The following is an 18,535-nucleotide window of genomic DNA, read 5'->3' on the forward strand; positions in this document are numbered from 1 at the left end:
CATACTGAAGCTTTCAAGTAAACGAAAAATAGCTGACAGCGGTATAAAGTCACTGTTAAAGTAAAGCAAAACAACCTCCCTCCCTATAAGAAATCAACTTAGTTACACTCGCACAAAGTCAGGCTGAATGAAATAATCTGCTTCCTTCTACAAAGAGAACATGTCCCATGGTCTGAATGTAGAGCCAATACTGCCTGTATTGTATGCTGCTTTATAGAAACCATTACGTCATCACATTACACCACTGATGCTCTGGTACATCTCACACACACCATGATACCACAGACCATTTGTTGATTAACGCTCTGTGAAAAAAAAATCCTCGTTCCCTTCTTTCCACTCAGTCTATGTGCTCTGAACTGGTCTACTGTCCACTGTTTGGCAACATTTTCCATCCTTGTGGCTTAACATTTCTGCCTCTTTCCCCTTCATTTCCTGCAGTCCTGTAAAAGCCAAATCCTGAGCAGTGCTCCCCAATAACCTTTCTTTGAGGAAATGATCGATTTGATCCAAACCCAACTTTGGCTAAACAGTCCTGTTGCACAAATCCATCATTTGTGATTCTGCCAGATACTTCCTCCATTAACCCAGAATAGTTTGAACTAAAATATGTCATAAAATAGGGATGAATTCTAAACTAAGTTTGGCAATGCTTCCTTTTACCATGTCTGTAATTTCCTAATAATTTCCTGGTAAAAAGCTTCTTGGAAAGCTTTATGGCATGGCACTTATTAAAGAGAAATAGGAGTTTTTAAAATAGCTACTCCATTTAAAAGCAAGTAAATAATTCATTGATCATTGAATAATATATAGTTTGAATGTTATGCTTGCATGTCAACACAGATACAATTTAGCATAAAAATCTTGCGAGCATTGACGAGAAGTTTCTCTAGTTTGCACTGGTAATTAATTTGAATTAAATCCTCGTTAACAGAATTTAACAATTGAATAGGACGTTTTAACTCTCGGCAAACCAAATTCTGTAGCAAATATTTAACAATAGAACCGCCAACGGGTACATTTTACCCGCAGCTGTTTTTTGATTGTGTGTAACTTTTGTTCAATAACATATTAAAGTCTCCCAGTCCGTGACTTTTCATGAAAGTGTGTTATGTAACACCCTCTGTTGTTAAAAATGGTCAATATGAAGTCAGATTGAGAAAAATCGCCAAAAGAAATGCCATTTATACCCATATCCGCCAGCGGGTAATATTTACCTCATAGAAAATGCAGCGTAAACATGACGTGTTGCTATAGCAACGCCTTTTGTCTGCTGCGGTTCCTTATAGATAGAGAGATAGATTGAGAGAGAGAGAGAGATAGATAGATAGATATATTGATAGATGGATAGAGAGAGAGATAGACAGATAGATAGTTATAGATAGTGTAACATCTTGGAGAATACAAGATCTTGGATGACTGAGCTCACGTTGAGGACGTAATGCATGTGTGCAGGTTACGTGCCAGTTGAAGAAAGATGGACACTCGGAATGAGAGAAGTAGTCCGCGTCGTCTATTTATGTAGACAATTATATGTTCATAGAACAGAACATTACAGATATGTCGATAGAGAGAGATAGAGAGATTTGTACCTAAACAAAACACAAGTCTAACACCAAGCGTTTAAATCAGCACTCTTAGCGATATTTTAAACTTCATGCTATCTGCACAACCTATATCATATAAAAAGAAAAACTCACTGTTCTGTATGATAAATAAAAGAACATTGTACCTTGAAAATCTATAGCGGGTACATTTGACCCGTTGGCGGTTTTAGGTATACAACGAGCTCTGCTTCTTTCATGAGTGCATGAAACATGTGGCTCAGCAATATGTTGTTTTATATGTGTATAACATCTCTGGGAGATGTGGGAAGCGAAAAGCACATGACAAAAAGCTTGAAACTTCAAAGGCTTTTTGGATCAGCTGAGGTCAGTATCGCAGGGGGAAAACAGCCTCCATGGTTAACCACAGATACATAAGCCTTCCATGACTGCACGATGGAGGCCAACATAGCCTTTAACAGGATGAGATCATGAACAACGCAGTGGAACAAACCATCTCATCATCCCATTTCGTGTGATATGTCAGAGGGGCTGCAGATTCTGCTGTCCGAGACAAGAAGAAAACGTATTTCTGTGCACAAAAAAGATAGAAAGACAAGGTTTTGGAGGGGGGGGGGTTGAGTTTGCAAAAACAGAAAAGGCATCTGACGGGCAAATTCCAGAAACTGTTTGCGAATACCAGCTTCCTGGAGGAGAGATGGGAAGTGTGTCTGTGCATGTGTGCCCTCCTTAAAATTCCCAGGAGAGACAGAGGCAGAGATAACATTGTATAAGCAAGACAGATAATGGGTAGAAAACAGAGGAAACCGCCTGGGGAGAGCAGGATAAAGAATAAGGAATGCAAGGAGGAAAGTTAAACACCTTGAGAGTTCATGAACAGCAGAGACACTTTTAATCACATTCAAAAGCTATCTGACACACGTGTGCATGCGCTTACATACCGAGAGACGCAGTCATGATGTGACACCCTCTGAAGTATCCCGTTATTTGCCGGTTTCCTTTCAGTCCTTCAACTCCAAAGTCTTTATCCCTGTGTGGTATGTTCTGCCTGAATGAAACTCTCCCTATTACAACAATCTCCTCGCTCTACCTCTCTTCTCCTATCTGAGCGTGGCTTGCTGAAGTTTCAATTTTTTTTGTTCAGGGGCTGGATCGTTTCGCCGCCATGCCCAATTCCTTTCGTCCCCCAGATGGAAAAATAAGCTCCCCGTTTGTTCCTGGCTTGTTGTGACACCGCTCAACTTCTGGGTTTGTATAGAGGGAGGGGTAAGAGGGAGAGAATGTCTCCCCCCTCCCCTCAATGCATCTAATAACCCTCCCTCCCACCCTCCCCTTCCTCTCACTGACCACTGAGCATTGTCCCTGCTGGGCCACTGCGAGCACTTTCCCCCAATCAGAATGGATTCCAGCAGGGTCAGAGGTCATGTGTGGCCTTTTATGGACCAGTGAAGAGCTGGTGGTGGTTAGAGGGTTGAGGGGGGGGGGCTGATCTAGGGGTTTCTATGGCCTCTCTGTCAAGGCATGTGTGTCCACTCCTACCATCTGCTCGCCACAAACACGGAGACAAAGGCATGCAGACATACACTGACCGTGTCTCCTGTCATGTGTCTAATCCTAGCACATCGTAAATTACACCACAAAGCTTTTGATTGAATTGGGTTGAGTTTACTTTTGTGGCACCGGAAACATGTGCTGCTTACATTATTTTAACCTCCGTGTCACAGGAAATGAGCTCTGTCCATCTGGGATGCTCATTCATCAGTTTAAAGGCCCAAATATTTTGTTTATAAAACGACAGGCCAGTATAATATGTAAACAAAAAACCTTTAAAAGTATGATAAAAAAGTTAACATAAGATGTGGTTTCATGGTTTTTGGTATGTTTATTCACTTTAATGTCATGGTTCAATGATAAAAACCACACCGTTCATTTCGAAGTTGACGAGCTAGTTAGCATAGTTTAGCATAAAGGCTTCAGACAGAGGGAAACTTCTATTCTGGCTCTGTCAATGGTAATACAATCTGCTCACGAAAATATCTAAAGCTCACTAATTAGCACGTTATATTAGACTGAAGCATATGGTTGGCAAACGGTGTTACCTTGGCCAAGAGCCATGCTAGCTTTTCCCCACTGTATCATGTACGTATTTAAGCTAGGCTAAGCTAACCAGCCCCATAATAATCTAGGAAAACCTTTGGGATAAAAATTGATCTTTTTATCTAGTTTCCGTAAATGTTGTACTGTTCCTTGAAGTAAAATCACTAAAGGATTTTGTAGATAGCACTGTTCCTTTAAGCCAAGTGGATATTGTAATATTACCAATAGTTTATTAATAATTTATAGGGATGTAACGACATACCGAATATCGCGGTAAATAAACTTCCCAATACCGTCGTGAGACTGACAAAATCTACCGCGATTTTTTTTATTTTTTTTATTTTTTTAAACCTTTATTCAACCAGGTGGTCCCATTGAGATCATCAATCTCTTTTTCAATAGAGACCTGTCCAACATGGCAGCAAGTAGGTTACAACATGAAAATAAAACAACAGATAACACAAAAGGACATCGTATTTACAGGGCCACATTTACACACCTAGAGACATGTACCAACCATATATTTATATCTCGCCATGTCAATAAGCCTGCGTTAGACTTTTTCGCTGTCCGTCATTTTGACAGACAGGATCGTAAAATATCCGTCATAATCCCTTATTACCCGTCGGGTCTGAACAGTTCACGACAGAGCATGCTCGTGAACTGTCAACGGGGCGGGGGGGGCGGTGTTATGCCGTGTGTGCATGCACCTCGCGGGACGGGACGCGCACAGCGTAAAGCAAGACCTCCCAGACATGTATTGATCTGTACGGCAAAGTACGGTTTGGAAACTATATAATTTCCTTTTGGAGGGCATGCATAACACGGCATAACACCAGAGCCTCGCTGCGGGGAAACGTTGGTGCTGTTCCGAGTTTGTTCTAATCTGTCAAAATGACAGACTGCTTTCAGATTTTTCCGTCATTGTTAAATAAAATATTCGGTAAACGCGACCACTGCTGTCCCAGCAACATCAGTACCAAGCGAGAGAGTTGTTTCCAGAGCAGGGGATATTGTAAATGCCCAAACATCCCAGTTTATAAATACCTGGAAATGTGGACATTCTCATATTCCTAAAAACCTGTCTGATGATGCTGAGTGAGTGACTAGTGAGTTTGAGTTGAGTTACTTGAAAAACTAAAGTGAAACTTGATTTATTTTATTGCAGGGTCTGATTATTAAATGTCCTTGTTTATTTGTGAGATGCAGTGGCATAAAGAAAATGCTTACTTTATTTGATAGTACTAGTAGGTACAAAAACACTGGTTTTCTTCTTCCAGTCTGTTACTGTCACTTTGTTTTTGACACTTTAAAATACTGCTATCCTACAAAAATGCTGTAAAAATCTGATTTATTATGTAATAAAAAAACATTTTCCGAGTAAAAAAATGTTTTATTTAAATTTTTAAAAAAAAGATTTTTTTCCCCCCCTTTCCCATTATTATTCAATATCGCGATACATACCGTACCGTGGACTTATTATCGCGATATTATCGTACCGTGAGTTTTTGGTATCGTTACATCCCTAATAATTTAACTTAAAAATAATGAAATTGTTTATGATGATTTAAAAAAGAATGTTTTCTGGAATCACGGAAAAACCTTTTTAAAGGATGAGGAAACATTATTAACTTAGAAATGGTTGTTGTATAGTGTTGGTTAAAAACCTTTCAATCACTTTTAGCATCTTTTAGCAGCTCTCACTCATTTTTTTTACATTTCGATGAACAATTGTTCCCTGAACTGTTGTCGAACACATCATTAAATCGACTTCAAACCTTCCCTTTCTTCAGGATAAATAACGGCACTTAAAACTTAATGTCTATCAACTCTCTCTCGGTCGTCATTGACCGCAAAATAAAGCATCTGAAGGAGAAGCATAGGTTTCCCCTGCCCTCTCCCTCGTACTTTCTCCTGACCTTTGACCCCTGAGGTTCAGACAGTCAAGTGTTTGTCTGAAAGACCATCTCCCTCTGCTGAACCTCCGCTCATAACAGCATCTACATTCCTCTGGCTGGACCCCGCTTCCTCTGGTTAAGAGCTTCTGCATATATATCACTGTTTATTTTTGATTTGGCCACAAGTACACAAAGGAAATGTTATTGCGTAACAGTTTATTGCTGCGCTTTGCTGTCACCAGGAAATGAAAGGACACAGAGAGAGTTCATCTTTGGGTTGATTCATGGCAAAAAATACTGCAGTGACTCTGCGAAGGCTATGTATGAAAATATGTAATCAGTCTGTTGTAACTAAAAACCCAGATAATTGTATTTGATACAATTTTGTTAATTTCCATGATTCTCCCTTAGTCTTTAAGATGTATATGCTTTTTAAAAGCTTTCTTTGACTTTCAAGGTTCAAGAAATTGTAGTTCAACCTAAAAAGATTAGATAAAGTCAAGGTGTTTTCTCAATGATCATGTTTGTCACCCAACAGTCTCATAACATTTAGTATTTGACATTTCTGTGTTTATTTAAGCAATCGCTATAAGCACAGATTTGGCGATTTGGCAGGTGAAAAGTCGCCTAGCTGTCTTAACAGGGATACATTTGGTTTAAGAATGTAGTTTAGTCTAAAACTGTAAATACATTCAAATGTTCAACCAAATTTAACATATATTTAATATAGAGTTTTAAACTTAGGTATGTGGACTTTTTTGATCACAAAAATGTATTCATCATGGAATTTCTTTCTGTATGATAACCTAACACAAAAACCAGCACACACAACACACCCGGCTCCCAGATTGCCCAGTGTGATTACCGTGCTGATAGTAGCACAGTGGAAACACAGCTGAAGGGCTCGGCAAGGCTCACTGAGTGCTCTCTGTTGTTTTGGAGCGGTCAGCTGCTGCCCACAGTAATCACTCCCCACATTACAGTAGCCTCAGGTCAGATTGTGCTTACAGTAATGACCCTTAACATTGAATACAAATAATTTAAATTGGGGATCTGACTGTTCTGTCCCGACGTGGCACATTTTTTCCCAGGCAATTGTTTGACTTTAATGTGGGAAACAGGAAACTGTTGTCTGCAAACTGGGGGTGAGCTCCAGATATTTTGCACCCTTTGTTAATTCTTCTGTCCATCCAGCGCAGAAAGAATAATCAGGTGTTTTTTCTGTATTCACAGAATAATGACTCTTTCATCAACTCTTTCTCCATCCTGTAACTGCTCTGTTCCGACAAACATATTTACAATAAACAGTTGGAACTGCCCTTTTAAGTTAACAATCTGTCTGCAATGCAAAACAGAATGGAATCATAAATACTACTTTTTTGGTTTTGTTGTCGATAATATGTTATGGTCACAATATTGTCAACATTTTCTGCAGTAGAAGGGAAAACTATATACAGATAGGATCGACTTAAACTGTGTAAACTGATAAATAGGCTTGATATTAACATTTTGCCATTATATTTGAAGACTTAACCAAGCAGCTCAAGTTTTTTATTCAAGGGGGGGTCTTCTTTAATTTAAGGCAGAGGGACTGACAAAAACTGGTCGGAGTTCTGCACAGTGAAAAGATACTCTTCACTCGTTGCCTATTGGCTGCATATAAATTATACTGCAGAAGAATACCAGTTTGCGACAGAAGTATAAATCCAGTGTGTAAAAATTAATTACATCGTCTGAATGTAGTATTTGGTTATCCAAAAACAGATCAATTGTTTCACGAGGGACATCTATCAGTGTAGTAGTCAAGTCACCAAGTCTCGAGTCCGAGTCACTCTCGAGTACCCACTCCTCGTGTCCGAGTCCAAGTCTGAGTCACTGAAGAAGAGGTCGAGTCAGACTCAATTCCGAGTCCAGCACTCGAGTACTCCAAGTCTGACATCAATATATAATATTTCCCTCTCGCATACACTGAGTTCATAAAATAGTAGTTACCTTAACCCAGTGGTTCTCAAACTTTTTCTGTCAGGCCCCCCCTTTGGAGAAAAAAAAAAGTCGGGCCCCCCCAAAACGAATAATCAGGCTCAGTGGCGGCGCCAGAGATTTATTTTGGGGGTGCTGTGGGGTAGCTTGACGTTTCATAGAGGGTGCTCAAACATTTAGGGTTTCCCATTAATGTACCGGTCGCTACAGTGGAATTTTCTACTGCAACAATCCCCACGCAAATACACAACGTACCCGCGACTGTTACAATGAAGGCTCGATATTCAGCTCACGGCATATAGGTGTAAGCAGGGATAAAGTGCTATTTTTATAGGTGATGTGTGGACGTCACATAGGGGGGTGCGGGGGCAAGCTTCCCCGGGAAGATTTATTTTTAAATATTGAAGTTAAAAGCATCAATCTGGTGCACTTTGAGAGCGAAAGGAAGAGATCTATGGATACATCTCTCAACACCCATATGAAACAGAAATGTAAACAGATTTACTTTTTCTTGATGGATATTTTACAAATCACCCTTTTAAACTTTATTCTTGTTTTACTGTCATATAGTATTTCATACCTGTTTTTCATTTATTCTCTTATTTTTTTATAACTATAATGATCATATAAACGTGTGCCTCGGAAATAATTATTTACATTAATGGTGACCAAAACATTTGAGACCCACTGAGATAACACTGAGAGAGTCCTTTAGCTCTCAGTCTGACAGGAGAGGACTCTCCTCCACTTTGTTGTTGAAAAAACTCCTATCCGTTAGCGTAGCTCGCTAGCACCAGAAGCTAACAACAACGATCTCCAGTACCGGTGCGCTCTCTCTCTCTCACGCGCACACAAAATGGCTCATTCCACACACACACACAGAGCCGAGCTTTAATGAAACAGAGACCCAGACGTAATAGTACTGTACTGCATCATATTATTTTCGAATCAATAATTTTTCAAATTATGATTTTTTTTTTTTTTTTTTTTAAATCTTTTTTTTTTTTTTTTTATAACCATTTTTCCTCCTGGTCTCTCGCGCCCCCCCTGGCATGTCTCTGCGCCCACCAGGGGGGGCGCGCCCCCCACTTTGAGAACCACTGCCTTAACCCAATGTTGTGAGTACTAATCTAGATAAAACAATACATCTATAAGGGCCACATTATACCTTATGTCAGGCTAGATTTGGCATGAGAGGCCCCCTTTCTGGAATCCTGTTCCCCTGCCATTATTTTTGTTAGGGCCAGTTAACTTTTGGCTGAGGCAAAGGCAGGCAGCCATGCCAGGATACAGAAATACCATGTTTATCCTTCAGATTTGCCATGTTTTATACTTGATTCACAACATTATATTTAGTCCACAAACACTTAAACAGAAACTGTTGAAATACATTTTTCACCAAAGCTTATTTACCAGGGTGAAATGATTAAAGTAGCTTCCCAACAGCACCACCCTCTCGACATTACTGATCATCAATTGATTTTTTTTTAGCTTCAACAGGAACATCCCAGTCACTTATAGATATATCAGATTTAAGACACTACCACTCAAAGACGCTTGTGTTTTTTGACACTACAATACATTCCTTCTGTAGCTGTGTGGTACATATCTCCTCAGGCAGGATGTCCCAGCAACAAAAGACCCTCCCCATTCCTCCCGTCCCCTCCCAGAACAGGACGTGAGTGTGTATCCTGCCTGCAGTGGTCTCTTCCTCTGTTACCATCAACTATTATTAGTTCCAGTATCAGCTGTCCCTAAATGGGCCTGAAAGGATCCCAATCCATTTCATCAAGTCCTCCAAACACTTTCTACCTTAAACCTAAGAATAATAAGTAAGCCATCCGTCTTCCTCTAGACAGACATGACCTACCAGAAACAGAGCCATACCCACATATGCAGCCAATAGCAACAAAGTACAGGCCAGGTGTGTGTGCGTGTTTTGGGTATATAGTGCCAGGAGGACATTCCAGCCAGCCCTTGAACCCTGTCCAGCAGCAATCATTAGAACAAGTGTTTGGCTTTACACTCTTATGCCAGTCACACACACACACACACACACACACACACACACACACACACACACACACACACACACACACACACACACACACACACACACACACACACACACACACACACACACACACACACACACACACACACACACACACACACACACACACACACACACACACACACACACACACACACACACACACACACACACACACACACACACACACACACACACACACACACACACACACACACACACACATATGTTCACAGACACAAGTGTACCTTGTGTTGAGCTGTGTTGGTCCCACTGCCCGCTAGTCCGGAGCTGGGAAAACTCTGAGAAATGTTTCACTGGGAAAAGAAGAGAAGACCCTGATAAGATTCCAAAATGCAGACCCACCCACATCAAGAAGTGTCCATTGGGACCATATCTCTTACCGTAGGGCGTTGGAGGAGACACTGGGAAGCCTGGAGTAGGTGGGACAATGACAGAACCATCTGTCTCTCCCCGATAGTCCACGCTGTTGGTTTTGTAGGGATGCCCATGCTTCCAAAAAAGAATTTAAAAAGTCAGAAAGAAATTAGGGGAAAAACACAATAACATGTTGTTGTCTTATAGGGTAACAAGCCCACACACACACACACCAGCACACACCAGCACACACCAGCAGACATCAGTCTTGTGATTTGTGTGTGGCTACAGGCTGTGTTTTGGTGTAAACAGTTGGGCCATTCATGCCGCCCAGCCATAAGGGTGCAAGAGCAGAAACCAAAAAGAAAAGCAATACAGAGAGAGAAAGGGAGTAGGGTAGAAAAAGAACATCTATAATGATGCAGGTTCAGTAACATTATCTCAAAAGAGATATTTTATCTGATCTTAAAGTGATAACCATGTGTTATCATTTTTGTCATCTAATTATCTAACACATTAATTTAATTTATTGTCCAAATGTTTTGTCAGATGGTTTAAAAACAGTGTAATCTGATCAGGGCTGTTGACATGACACTTATAACGGGTCAGACATAAGACCAGTATTCAAAGCGATGTGTATAGACGTACTTGTCTATAAGTGTGGGTGAAGTTCGACTACTAGAAGTCAAAGTTCACAGAGGTGAACCAGGAAACTGTGTTTACCTGAGCTGGTGAGAAAGGGGGACTGTAGTAGGCTGGGGATCCTCTGAAGCTCTGACCCCCCTTCCATCCTGGGCTATGGAGACCAGCGTAGTCCGTCACATCACTGACCTTCATCTGCTGCTTCCAACCTGAGATAAGAGAAGGGTGAGGAGAGAAAGAGCGTGGGAGGAGAGCCAGACAGTCAGACAGATCGTGATCTGAAATGTAATCAACCAAAGAATCAAACCTTTTTATATCTACAGTATCTATCTAAATATCCACAAGCAGCTATGTCTTTACTTGTAAAAGAAACACATAACATCAACTAGTAATTATGGTATGATCAGATAGTAATAAAAGGTGATGACAGTAGTAAAGCGTGTTTGTCTCTTTCAAAACAGTCGATCAGTGTCTTCGTCAGCGCTGTGTAGCTCCTGTCATCAGGGCAGATGCTGTGTGACTAAACAAGACCTCACTGTGACCAGATGGTGGAACATCATGGCGACTTGTTGGGAAAAAAATCTTAATGAACAGTCAGTGATGGGAAGCGATCATTAAGAGCACAACCACACATTTTGGTTTTATCTAACTGGTTTTAAAAAGATTCATAGCATATTTTATTCCCCTAACACATCAGAATTGGACAACATGTCGGCTGATTAAATAACAGATAATAAAACCTTTTGTCCTCTAGAAGTAAATTTTTTAACTGTCTAATGTCCTACTCATTACATAGCTTGTGCCTAATACATTTATAACAACATTGAAGGAATCCTTTTTTGACATGTTTGTACCCTGTAAAAATGCATTAATAAGACATAAACCTTCAGTGTAAGCACTGAAATGATATAGTTATAATCGGCCTCTTTTGCTCCCCAAGTAGACTGTTTACCTGGATTCAAAGCCAGCTCCTTTGTGATTATTCCCACGACAAATGGACAAGAACTCAAAAACCAGATTGCGTAGAATAACAACATCTTGACCCATTGCCTAGAGATTCTGCATGTATGTGAAGATATCAGTTTAAAAAGATTACAAGGGAAGGGAAGATCCATTAACACATATTTTTAACTCTGCAGCAAAGGGAAAGGTGGCAAAAATAGTAAGTAAACCTACTCTGTTTCCATTATTATTTTTCACCTTGATTAGCAAACAGTAAGCATGCTAATGGCTGTAGCAGTTGTGTTGTTGTTGCTGGAGTGAGCCAGGTTTGTGGATATTTATTTGACCCAAAACTTCAATATTGGCAATACAGGGGCTGATTTTGTGTTAATATATATAGGCAACAATAGTCATGTAGATTTGATAATATATTTGTATTATTATAGTCTTTTTATCCATTCTTCTTTGCTAAAACAAACAAATTAATTGTGAATATTATTCTATTTTTACTTTTTTGCAACTGCATAACCACAGTCTGACATGTGTGTCAAGACAGAGATTGACCATGCTTGCATATGATACTCTATATACTGTAAACTGTAAACCCCAATATGGAACAATGTGAGCTCAGCTTTCATTGTGAGCGTCCATCATCTCATCTCTGCTAGTCCAACTAAAACTAATCCAGTTCCTCTTCTACACCGGACGGCCCGCCGAGAGCTCTTCTACAGAGTTTTTGTATCTTCACAGTGTCAAGTAGCACTTGATACACGCTGTATTCTTGAGGAGGCTCCTCTCTTTTGAAGACTGCACTTCCAAAGATGATGAGAGGGAGAAGGAAGGCATGATGCAAACACACTGGAGAGCAAAGTGTTGTGTCAAACTTCAAAAGCATTCCTGATCGCTTACGAACTCCTGCCACGAAACATCGCCTTGAAAAACACATATTGGTGAAATATTGGTGTTAATGCTACAAATATACCCCCGGGAAATATCCCCCTGACAAACTCGATGACCTACATACACACAAACCCACATGTTCCATTTCCTGTGCTGAAATTCTCTCATTGACCTGACAGTGTACAAAAACACAGGGTCCCTGCAAGGCACATGGCCTTGGGTCAAAGGTAACCGCAGTGGGGATCTTCAAATCATGAATCAGGAGCTGTCAAAGCCTTTCTTGAGTGTCAGGAGCTCCCACGTGAACCATCAGGCCACTCTGAGTTTAACTTTGATGGAGCAGCTGCTCTGTACACAAATAACTGGAAAGTATTGACACCACCTGTGCACCTATAACCCTTAGTCCTCAAAATGAAAATGAATCAAGTGCGGAGGTCGCAACAGAAATGTGTGTTTTCCTCGTGGTTGCGTCCCAGTGGATATGAGAGGGAGTAAATCTGTCATGAGTCCCAGCAGGGGGAGAAAATAATAGTGAAGAGGAGGCAACGCAGACACACATGTGTCAGAAAAAAAGGCCCCATCACTGTTCAGGTTCAAGTTTTTAAAAGGTGTGACAATGTTGTTATGCCAGAACCTAAAAATACCGGATCAAGTCCCTTACATTATTCACTTGCACTCCAAAACAACTTTTCCTCACGCTTTTAACACCACAGGATTGGTTGCACCTCTGATTTGGTCAAAGGATCAATGTTGAATTGCACTGGATATCAGATTATTTTTAAGACAAACAGCTGACGTCCAACTCCATCATTGGTTTGAGTGAAATGGTGAATACACTTCATCAGAATATCTTTCTATTGATCCCTTCCAGTCAGATAGTAAAATTAAATTAAGGAACACCTTTTGTCTCTTAACACATTGAGTTTAGAACTCAAGTTCCTAATCTCTTGAATAAACTGCGGTTTTGTCTTTTTTTTGTACGTTAGAAACATTTTAATAAAAAAAAAAAAATGTAAACACCGACTAGAAATCCTATGTAATGAGTGATTAAACACTCCCCAGTCGTGTTTATATTTTGATTGGACTCTCAGACTTATGACCTGTGTGCTCTATGTTTACTCTTCAACTGTTGCACTATTGCCATATAAGCAAAACAGGCCCTTCAAATAATATCAAATTAACTCTGCCGTTTTACATTAGTTTGTATGCTATAGATATCTGAAGGTCATAAACCAATGATATCATGCCTGAATTGCTTAAGTGGGCATAGTGGTGATAATTCTGTAGAGGTCTGAATGGTTACTTGGTTAAATTCCTAAACAAGTAAAGATAAAGTCTTCCTAGTGAGTCTATCTTATGTACACTGCAAGTATTTGGGTAAATGTAATTTAAAACACATTTGTGTTATCATACCAACTGGGGGCATTTTCCACATTATATCATCAGATATGGTACACCCCTAGACTGCCATGTAGTTAACCATTAAAAAATGAACCAATAAGTTCAACTTTACCTTTTAAAACGTCTTTATCAGGATTTTAAGTATTGTTGTTTTAGTCTAATCAGAAATGAAGCATTGGGTGTCAGATCTAAATCTTCTAAACCTCTGAGCTCTTTCCAATTATTGGCTCATGATCATATCCCACTATGTTGAAGTAATGAATGTAACCTTGTTCAGCTGCTTGCTAAACCATACATTCTGTAATTATGTCAGTGGATTATGTTTTGATGGCATACCTTATTCTGGGCTTTACTTTGATTGGTCCGTCTTTGGACATTTTCCCCTTATGTCACTTTTTATTCCAGTTCTGTATACTTCCAGTCAAGCTAAGACATATTGTATGGTGAACACAGGCCATATACTAGTTACATTGCAGGGATATCCACTTCCTGTTTAATGAAATGCTTCCACCCTTCCAGCAAATACCATGTACACTAACAAACACACCTTCTGTAACACACACACACATGCGTGCACACACACACACACACACACACACACACACACACACACACACACACACACACACACACACACACACACACACACACACACACACACACACACACACACACACACACACACACACACACACACACACACACACACACACACACACACACACACACACACACACACACACACACCTCTCTCAGGTGGAGATTTCCACAATCAGGCTGTCCTTCAGTCCCTGGTTATAAATGGTTCTCTGTTTATGCCAGCTGAACCAAGCTCCACAATATAACAAGTCCAACCTAAGAGCTGAATCTGCCCACCACCTTTTTGGCACACATGTATTTTCTTAAGTGTGGCATTTCATCCAGGCAAACCGTCACAGTGGACTTTTTGTGCCTCTGTAAGAGTAGAGCTATGTAAAGGTACTCTTATAATTTACCAAGGTAAATGGATAGTTTACCCAAAGCAGCTACATTTTTAGTGATAGCTGTATTTTGCAAATCCAAAAAAGGTTAAATGGCTTGTAATATCCGTCTCATACGGGTCCACACACTTTAGCAGCTTTCTAAGTCTTTTTTAGGCAGATATTTTAGATGTAACAATGTTACGATCTAGTAGGTATAATGTTACCTCCAAGTTTTCCACGTTAGAATGCTAACATTTGCAAATAAGCTCTTAGAACAGTGCTGCTGTGCTGACCCTGATGGGAATGAGATTAGTTGTGCAGATGTTTGGTCACAAACCAAAGTCTTGGACCATGTCTGTACCAAATGTCATGGCAATACATCTAATAGCTGTTTAAAAGCTGAAATGTCACACTTGTCTTGGCACTTTAGGAAAAGTCAGAGGATCTCCAAAGCGTATAGGATTAATTTTCAAAATACCTCCAACAAGCAAAACATTTTCGAGATTTTATGATATTGTTTTAAATTATTAGAAATATCTTACCTGATATATTGGTATTTCCCCTGTGGCTGAGGCCATTGGTGTGGAGGGAGGCTGATCGGGACAGGGGGGCACAGCTGGTAGGAACAGGAATAAAAGTGGGGTCCAAATCCAAAATGAGCTGGTTCAGCTGTTCAATGGACTCATCGATGTCTGTAGTTAATGAAGACAAATCCTCTTCTTGGCAAGACAAACCCTGTCTAGTATTGAAGGACTGTATGTTGTGGGTAACGTCTGTGCTAAGTGGGACGTTATGTGTGTCGTCCTCCAGTCCCCTCTGCACTGCCTCCCTGCTGCTAAATCCTCGAGGTGGTGTCCCAGGAACTACCAGAGGTGGAGGCCTCTCTTTCCTCAACCTGTTTAACCTCTCGCCCCCATCCACTTGAAGGTGAATATCGGAGACGACGTCAACCATTTGCTGCTGCTGAACCCAGGAGTGTGTGGAGTACTCAGTGTGGGACGATGTCTGAGTCTCGGGCAGGTTCTCAGAGGAGAGGGAGCAGATGCTGCTTGAGCTCGGCACGTCTGAAACAGGAGCCGCCTCACTGTCAACTTCGTCCTCATCATCTAATATATCCGTTTCCCTCTCGCTGGATGAAGCCTCTCCATTGATAGTGTGTTCCATTCCTCCAGTCATCTCCCCTCGACCTGAAGCAGCGAGCTCTGTCATGACCTCCAGAAGAGGTTGAACAATCTCAAAGTCCACCCCAGGGAACAGCCTCCCGGCCTGGGTGCCCTTCTCCCGTGCAGCCCCTCTCCTTGGTCCGGCTGCGGCCCACCCGTGTGAGGCAACAGACAGGCCTGAGTCGCTGCTGGCAGACGGAGCGCGGTCGCTCCAGCCGGGGCTGCTGGTGCTCAAGTGGAACGAAGCACCTTGCTCAATATTCTTTCTCACTCCAGGGTCCAGGACATGAGGTGGGGCTGTGATGACAAAAACAAAAAGGTCAGAAGAAGATGTATATGTTGGCAGAAGAGTGAAAACAGATGGGAGCGTGACCTGTTGAAGCATGGGTAGCTTTGCTGTCAGAAGTTAAGTGGACATGATGAGTGAACTACAAATAACAAACAAAAAGTTGCGATTTAAATATTAACAAACATGGCATCATTTTAGGAACTAATTACCTGTACATCAAAATAAGGGCTTTATCTAACTTTCTTTATACAGTAGATTTTATTATCAATCATGTTTTCTATTAATAAATCATGTGGTCTAAAAAATGTCATAGAGCTCAAGAAGTCCCAAAGATATTCAATTCCCAAGAGAAATGGCGAGCATTCACGTTTTGCAATATTCATTGCACCTTTTATTGATTCAATTGGATATTCTTCTAGCTGTAAATAAAGTTAAACATTCTCAAAAAAGCTGTGCAGCAGTTCGATCAATTTGAAGTTTACAGCAGCATATGTAAGTGTAATATTTTTACGTAAAGTAGAAAGTACACCTTTGGATTGAGGATATTCTTACTATATATGACTCCATACCTACCCCAATACTGTATGTGAGTCACAGTGACTAAAACACACACAGACACACACCTGTTGGACCCCAGCCATCACTCCAGACACACTCCATGTAGATAACATAGAGGCTCTTTGTGTGGGCTGTCGGATGCATACGTGTGTCATTTGTGTATGCGTGTGTCACGCAAAGGACATGTCTGTCATAGACGTGTACCTGAGATCAGGTAGAGCTGATTGCGCGCACATGCACACACACACACACACACACACACACACACACACACACACACACACACACACACACACACACACACACACACACACACACACACACACACACTAAACTGCACTGTGTTATAGATACTTAGACTGTCTGTACTTTTTTAAATAAATATTAGCCCTTAGAAGGCTTAGATACAATAAGGGGCCAGGAACCTACAGGTACAAATTATGAAAAGCTAAATACAACCTTTAATTTCTTGGAATTGAACATGGAAAGTCTTTGAATGTTTGATGTTTAAGTAGCTATGATAATCCTGATGAATTAATCCATAATCACAGATGTTTATTACAATTATTATGATAATGGTTTCATCATTAAAGTACATTTATTCAAACAAAAATGCCAAACAATTGTGAGGATTTTCTGCTTTTTTTGTCAAATACAAAAGTAAATTATATTTGGATACAAGATTTTGTTTCCATTTACTGACATTTTATAGATCAAATAATGCATCTCATATCAAAGAATATGGATTGTCCGTTGCACCCCTAAGGCTTACCAAACGGTAGCATACTACAACTAAACAGACAAGATATTTTCTGATAGGGGTTGTTACATTAAGATGAGATAAGACTCGTACAGTGACTGCAACAATACATATAGTGCATACCAGAGCTGTATGAGCACAGCTTCTTAAGTCCAGAGAGGCAATAAAACTCAAATACCAGACATGCATGATAAACCCTCACAGCTGGTCTGCTAGGTCTCAAACACACACACACACACACACACACACACACACACACACACACACACACACACACACACACACACACACACACACACACACACACACACACACACACACACACACACACACACACACACACACACACACACACACACACACACACACACACACACACACACATGCAGATAGTAGTACTGTACGTTCACTCACTGATCTTTACTGTATAACTTTCACAATACTATAAAATGCTTCTGTAAAAAGGACACTAAAATACCCAACTAACATCAGAAAGCAGCTTACTTACTCACCAGCAGTCAGGAGTTAACTTTCACTGTTGCCACTGCGGACTAGAAACAGGATGCAAATGCTTGCTGAAGCCTCCCTCCGGAGTCAGAGAAAGAGGAAAAGAGAAACAGATGACAAGCGGACAGGAAAGAGGGGTGCAAGGACCGGGACAGAATGAAAAGGATGAGGCACCAGACAGAAAGAGAAAGGGAGGCTGAAAAAGATTCAGACCGGCATGTAGGTAGTAGCTCCTCTGCTGTCGTCCTCTCAGGCTGCCGCAGGAAGACAAGCAAAGAACATTCTTTCTCTGAAGGTGCTAACAGCCCCCCTGCATCCCCCCACCTCCTACTCTCTCTTTCCCCTCTCATGTCACTCCTTCTGCACTACAAATCCCCGCCTTCCCCGGCCGTCACTACAGAACCAAGCTCCGCTTTGCCTCATCCCTCCTCCTCTTTCCT

The 18,535-nt window shown here is 40.8% G+C and overlaps 1 protein-coding gene across 7 annotated transcripts in view; it reads right to left on the minus strand.

Annotated features, from left to right (window-relative positions):
• Positions 1–18,535, minus strand: part of tns3.2 (tensin 3, tandem duplicate 2) — a 54,647-nt gene that overhangs the window by 16,171 nt on the left and 19,941 nt on the right. For all 7 annotated transcript variants that reach the window (XM_079687039.1, XM_079687038.1, XM_079687037.1 and 4 more), the window contains 4 exons: positions 15,361–16,278; positions 10,695–10,822; positions 9,998–10,106; positions 9,842–9,910 (listed from right to left, as the gene is read on the minus strand). In XM_079687039.1, coding sequence (XP_079543165.1) covers positions 9,842–9,910; positions 9,998–10,106; positions 10,695–10,822; positions 15,361–16,278 — 1,224 coding nt within the window. The remainder of the gene's footprint in view (positions 1–9,841; positions 9,911–9,997; positions 10,107–10,694; positions 10,823–15,360; positions 16,279–18,535) is intronic.

The sequence above is a fragment of the Notothenia rossii genome (genome assembly GCF_949606895.1).
Source record: "Notothenia rossii genome assembly, chromosome: 1".
NCBI lineage: Eukaryota > Metazoa > Chordata > Actinopteri > Perciformes > Nototheniidae > Notothenia > Notothenia rossii.